The sequence below is a fragment of the Otolemur garnettii genome, unplaced genomic scaffold (assembly GCF_000181295.1).
Source record: "Otolemur garnettii isolate 467f Iridium unplaced genomic scaffold, OtoGar3 scaffold00003, whole genome shotgun sequence".
NCBI lineage: Eukaryota > Metazoa > Chordata > Mammalia > Primates > Galagidae > Otolemur > Otolemur garnettii.
Window position 1 is genome coordinate 40415249 of NW_003852398.1, and position 6547 is coordinate 40421795.

At 53.0% G+C, this 6547-nt stretch overlaps 1 protein-coding gene across 4 annotated transcripts; it reads left to right on the forward strand.

Annotated features, from left to right (window-relative positions):
• Positions 1–450: 450 nt before the first annotated feature.
• TIFAB (TIFA inhibitor) lies at positions 451–3475 on the forward strand. 4 transcript variants are annotated; one of them, XM_023515145.1, is made up of 3 exons: positions 451–552; positions 679–739; positions 2402–3475. In XM_023515145.1, exon 3 carries the CDS (start codon positions 2412–2414, stop codon positions 2988–2990), a length of 579 nt encoding a protein of 192 aa, XP_023370913.1. In that variant the 5' UTR covers positions 451–552; positions 679–739; positions 2402–2411; the 3' UTR covers positions 2991–3475. The 4 variants fall into 4 exon arrangements, with proteins under 4 accessions (XP_023370913.1, XP_023370917.1, XP_023370909.1 ...); XM_023515149.1 differs by having other exon boundaries at positions 679–735; XM_023515141.1 differs by having other exon boundaries at positions 684–739.
• Positions 3476–6547: the final 3072 nt, after the last annotated feature.

A 6547-nucleotide genomic window follows, 5' to 3' on the forward strand; every position in this document is an offset into this window, starting at 1 on the left:
GCCCTCCTCTGAAGCCTCACCCTTTTTTGAGACACTTAAAACACTGACCTGGTTGCCTACAGCTTCCTCAGCCAACCCCTATCTAGCCAGAAAGGATCTTCAGTCTCCCTCACACAGTAGGAGCTCCTCCACCAGTAGCCCTCTGTCCAAGAAGACTCTCACTGCTCACACTGCCGGGCTGCCTTTGCCTGCATTGTACTGGCAGGGGAAGAGGAGTTTTGTGGCTACCCTGATGCAGATCTCAAGGCCCCAGAGATGGGGCAGTAGAGCCTGGCGGAGCTGAAACCCAGGAGGGAACGTCCCCCTTGGGAGGCCCTGCTGAGAAAGGAACCCAGGCTGAGCGTTCTCAACCTCTCAGTAGTGGGAGAGGAGGTTTCGTTTTCTTTCCTAAAGGGAAAAAAGGAAGAATGCAACAAAACTGAAACGTCTTCTGACACATCTGTTCCTGAACCGCAGCCATAAAAGCCCTCCCTGGCCCTGCCTGGCTTAGGCCCTCTCCTGCCCGAGAGCTCACAGCTGTAGGCCTAGAGCCAGATGTGCCCAGACAACAAGGTAGGTGGAGGTCAGAGGGCATGAGCCACGGGAGAGGAGAAGGCCTGAGGGCTGGGAGGGACAGAGTGCCCTCCTCCTGCCTCATTCCAGAGGTGGGATTAGTGGACTGGGCTTCTGTTTCCCCAGAACAGCCGGGATCCGAGAGACAGACACAAGACAGCCTGGTGGCCGGGTTTCCCTCTGGTAGGTGAGTTCTGTCAGCTCCAGATCGCTCAGAGGGACAGAATAATGTGGTACAGAGCGGCAGTGAATCTTTTTCTCTGGGGAGGTCTATCAGGGTTGCTGGCCAGGGGAATGGTTTCTAGGAGTGAACTCTGAGCTCTAGCCAGCCTGAGCACATAGATGTCTGGGCCTCAGCCTAATCCTACACCTCAGGAAAAGGCTTTCTGCAGGCGGGCCCACAGCAAGAACATGGGCAGAGGCTGAAGTGTGTCTGTGCATGGGGACAAAGGGACCCAGCCCTCACTTTTCAGACTATAAGGTCATGACTTTAACCTACTTCATTCAAAGGCAGGAGGATCAGCGGGTTCTGGACTCAGGGGAACATCATGTCTATATACCGGTGACAAGCTCCCTATCTGATAGCTTGTAAGGACCAGACTACCGTTCATGGACTATCTATACTCGATTTCACCAGGTGCATGGGCTTCTCCCATTTAGCCACTCGGTAAATATGCCCCAGACACTTACTGAGACCTGATACTATCTGTTCTAAGCAGTGGGACTAAGGACAGCATGGCAGCTGAGCCCATGCAGGCCCTTGGGAGGCCTCGGGGTGACAGGCAGGGAGGAGCTCAGGGAAGACAGGACCAGGACCCATGTACTTTGGATTGTAATGCAAAGATGGATGGAAGAAGGTGCTGGCAGGCTCCCCCAGGGGATTCTCCCTGCTGTGGAGTTCAGAGGGCAGAGAAAGGCCACCAGGGAAGGAGCTTCATGAAGAAGTAACTGTTGACCAAGGCTGGAAAGATGAGCAGTATTTGGACACAGTTTAGGATGAGAAATGTGTTCTCAGCAGAGAAAATAATGTGAGCAAAAGCATGGTGCCAATAAAGTGTACCTGGTTCCTGGTGCAGGTGGTGGTCAGTCCTGGGTCACATGGGGTTGGTGGATGTTTATGTCCTTGAATCCATGCAAGAGCAAAGCTGACGGGTGTGAGTGGCCACAGGAAGCCCTTGGAATGTGCTAGCTGTTTTTATTCTTCGTTGGTGTCTTTAGGCAGCCTTTCCAATGCCCAGCACCAGGCTAGGCATCCCTCTCTGGTGTCCCTCTTCCTCCTGATGCTGGAAGCATCTATCTCCTCCACCAGCTGGCGCTCCTGAGGGTGAAGGCTTGGTCTCCTGTCGCATCTGCTTTTCCCTGGCAATAGGTTTGGTGCTGGGCTTACAGGAGGGCTCAGCGAGCATTTGTTGGGGGACAGTCAGATACAAGGAAGGTGTGGCCTATCTGTCTGGCCTTCTTTTCCCATGAAGCAGGGACAAATTGCCTCCAAATGACCAACAGATCACTGAAACCCACCTTGAAAGCCGGTACGCCTTATTCCTTGCGTAGACAAGGACAAATATATCTATGTTACAGAAAACTAAAAGTCAGACCAGGTGAGTGGCATGTCCTATGCCCAGACTGGGAGACTCAGCTGGTGCTAGGACCAGTGGACCTGACCTTCCACACCAGTTCCAGCCTTGACTCCATCCTGGCTTGAGCAGAGTGATCATATCAATGATGTGGCTGTGTTTGGCTAGATGTAGCCAGGGAGCTCTGAGGTGGGCAATTGTGTCTGGGCTCAGGGAGTCACAGAGGTTTGTCTGGCTCTGGCTGAGCCTGTATGCCTGTGTTCCATCCTTCTCAGGCTCTGGCCCATGGAGAAGCCCTTCACAGTCTTGCGAGTGAGCTTGTACCACCCCACGCTTGGCCCAGCTGCCTTCACCAGCATCCCACCACGGCTCCAGCACGACATTAACCCACTGCTGATCGGGCGGGGGCAAGGGGCCCACCTCCGGCTGCAGCTCCCCAACCTCTCCCGCCGACACCTGTCCCTGGAGCCCTACCTGGAGGCAGGCAGCACCCTCCTGGCCTTCTGCCTCAAGTCCCTGAGCCGAAAGGGCTGTGTGTGTGTCAATGGGCTGAAGCTGACTTATCTGGAGCAGGTCCCCCTGAGCACCGTCAACAAGATCTCCTTCTCCAATGTCCAGATGGTGGTCCACTTAGAGAAAGGCACCTCCCTCGAGGCTTTTGTCTGCCACTTCCATCTCAGCCCCTCACCCCTAATTTACAGACCCGAGGCGGAGGAGACCGATGACTGGGAAAGCATCCCCCAGGAGCAGCCTCCCCTGGGTTCAGGGGAGCAGACTCCAGGTCACGTGGGCTTTCTCCATGGCCCTCCCCAGACTTGGGACAGCCTTCTCCAGCCAAGCCCTGGAGGTGGAACAGAAATATAGCTCCAGAGGGAGCCCCCAGACAGTGCACTCTGCTGGTCCCGCCGTGAAAACAAGCCTTTGCTGAAACTGGACTTAAAATCTTTGAGCTGCATCATGCGTGGTTGACATGTGAGGCCTGCTGGCTGCCTCACTCATAATGAACCAATTCTGCAAACTCTAAACAGCCCGGGGTAGAGAAGCGCCCTCCGTGGCCAGTGCTCTGCAAGGTAATGGGAACTTCATATACTTTTAGAGGCCCTCGGGGGTTCTGGGGAGCCTCTCTCCACGTTCCCCACCTCTCCCCTTCTTGTCTGACTAGGAGTTACTTTATGTTGCTCATTTTGTGCACCACTTAAGAGCCGGAGTTTGAGGTTGCACTAGGAATGCATGGACACATGTAACAATTACGTTTGTGGTAGCTCGGGGTTACCCTCAGCTTTCAAATACCCACAGGCACTCAGGGCTTAGGGAAGCCTGTGTTTAATAAACTGCAAGTATTTCATTAAGCTGGCATACTCAGTAGGATTCCCTGATCCCCAGATGGCCTCGTGCACGTCATGTTGTCACGCAGAGGTGGGGCAGGAAACATGGAAGAGGTGTAAGAGGAAATTAGAAAGGTAGGGGCCCATGTTTCTGGAAGGGATGCAGGCAGAGCGCCGGCCTTCCTAAGCATGGAAGTTGGGAGATGGACCTGCCTGGAAAGTCATTGTCACTGTTATCTACCCATTCTCAAATCCCCCCATTCGCTGTTACTTCTGGGTCAAAGCCTTGGCTGACCGGAGGACAAAGGTCTTCAGGGAATGAAGGGGTGGGGAGGGAAGATCATGTTAGAATCCAGCTCAGCAGTTAGTTTGCTCATGCTGGGTTATATACCAATGGGGGCTGGGGGGTGGGGGTTGTCTGTCCAAATAAGACACTAGGGGGGAGCCAGGGGGCCAAACGGGGAGAATTTTCACAGTGAGCACCAGGAGTAGAGCAGAAGCAGCCACTCTCCTGACATGGGGAGAGTGTGCTTTCCGAACAATGGTCACTGTGTCATGGTGGGAGGGACTTACACACACAGCAGGTAGCCACATCACAGACTCTGCACTCCACTGATCTGCACTCTGGGCTGTAGCCACCTCCACCTCTGTTTACCCCTCCCCTACCCCACAAGAAGAAAGACCCTTGAGCACCCAGGGTAGGCTACAAGAAAGTCAACTTCACTCACAGGCCCTGAGCAACTTCCCTGTGAGGGAAACAGCAGTGGACAAGCCCAGGCCTGCCCTTGCTTCCTTTCCAATAAGGAACAAGGTGGGAATGGTCAGACCATAGCACAAGGCAGGGGAGAGCGAGGGGCTGCCCAGTGCTGGGACGGCCCCTGGGGACCCCAAGCAGTCCCTTACATTCATTCAACAAGCACCTGCCTTGTCAGATTTGTGCCAAGCCGCAGGAACCAGCAGTAAACAAGGCAGACAGAATCCCTGCCCTCAGCGAGCTTACCTTGTACTCAGGAACAAATTACTAATTATTTGGCCACCCCTGTGAATGGGGCTATATTTCTCTCTCCTCCAGCTGGCTCAACTTTAGCTCTATCATCAGGTGGCCTTGTCTGCTGGTGCTTACTGGGTGCTCAGCACCCTGCTGGGTGCTCTGCATGTGGCTCCTCTTAATCCTCATAACACCCCAGAAAAGCAATGGTGTTCATCTATTTATATATGAGGAAACAGAGGCTCAGAAAGGTTAAGTATCTTCCCTAAAATCACACCACCACTAGCTGTGTGATCTTGGCTAGTGACTTAGCCTGTTCTTGCCTCTGTTTCTCCTTCTGAAAAATGGGTAAGATAACAGCACCTACTAGCTAGAGCTGTTATGGAGGTCTTAGGAGGTGGCACATGTAAGTCACATAAGCAGTACCTACACACACTTAATAAGGTCTGGCTCCTATGCTGAGACCTGAGAGAGTAACCTAATGGATACAGACCCAAGAGTTCACCAGAAAATGGAGCTAAGGAAAGTTCAAGCCCTGGTCAACTGGCTCCAGAGCCCAAGGGCTTACTGGCACTCTGTGATTCCCTGACTTAGGATTTTCTTTTAGCTGTGGACCTGAATTTAAACTTGTTCCTTGCAGCAGAAGGCCTAAATTTGTAGAACAGAAGTCCCTGTCAGGGCTGGCAAGGAAAGGAAGCCTCGGGTGGTTTGGTCTGATGAAGTCTCACCCCTGGATTCTAAAGGCAGCAGTGGCCCCTCACAGATCCAGGGGCTCTACCAACTATACATTGTGGAGCAGCAGCCCACATCCAGAACTCGAGAAGCCGCAGCCCGGAGACAGCACTAGGACGCCACGGACTGGAGAGAGGAAGCTGCTGGTGGCACCCAGAGTCCCTAGAGTACAGCTCCCCAACTCTACCAGGGAACCTGTAGAAAGGCTGCCGTGACTGAGTGCCCCTCTCCAGGCCTCAGGGACGGTTCTCTCCCCACTAGGGAGGAGCAAACCCATCCCAGCTGTGGTTCTTGGAGAAGGAGCAGTCCACGGCCTCCTGGGGGTATTCTGTGACTCAGGCCTCTGGGTGATGTGTCTGTAGGGCCTCAGGGACTCAGAATGAACTGCTCAGCATGTTGAAGGGTGACAGGCCAGGTGCAGGATGGGACCAGGAGATATCTGGCTCCTTGCTTTAGATTCTACCAGTCCAAACAGTTTCCTCAGGAAACACACCTTGCCTTAAACCAAGTTTGCAAGACAGTTAAGCTTTGCCCCTTTTGAACACCATTTTTCTTGAATAGAAACCATTTAAATGATCAGATCTATGACATCCACCCCCAATCTCCCCTAACAGTCATGATGTCCGGCTGGCTTCAGGGCCTGGCCTACACATTGGATACTATTTGCCTTGGTCCGCACAGGCTCCTGAGCCAGAGGGTGAGTCCCTCCAGCAATCTTCTTGCCTTCCCTGGGCTCCCTCCACATAGCAATCCACGTTGTATACGGGCACCTGTGCACACACAAGTAAGTGCTTGCAGACATCCACATACCCGTGAACATTATGGTGGTGCCGAGGTGGGGCCTGAGGTCAGACAGCTGCCTGGGTTAGAATTCTTGTTCCCCTACTTACTCGTTCTGTTATATTGGACAAGGGATTGAATCTCCCTGTGTCACAGTTTATTATTCTAGAAAATGGATAACAGCACCTGCCTCTTCAGAGTCATCATGAAGGTAAATTGGGGCTCCCAGCACAAATTAAGCATTCAGCAGAGTTAGCCGTCATTGTCCGGAGCCATGGAATGAACTGGGTGCATGTGGACATGTGGACTCACTTGACACCTACACACACATCTGCTAGGAGAAGATACATCAGTTATGTTCAGGCAGACCCCAGAGCACTACAATTCCTTGAACCAGCATCTGGAAATTTAGAAATCATCCCCTGTGCCCTTTAAGGCATTTTACCCTCCCATTCCTCTGCTTTTCCAAGAATGGGGATCTTCCCAAACCGTCTGTAAGAGATGAGGTATCCCCTCAAGGCATGGGAATGTTTCATAAGCAGGTCAAAGGGGGGCCCTGAGGCAGGGAATAGCCCAGAAGAAGCTCAGGCAGACCC

Excerpts from the sequence above, each read along its gene's own strand:
- TIFAB (XM_023515141.1), top strand. Across the intron at positions 740-2,401 it reads GCCGGGTTTCCCTCTGGTAG|GCTCTGGCCCATGGAGAAGC; the intron begins GTGAGTTCTGTC and ends CATCCTTCTCAG.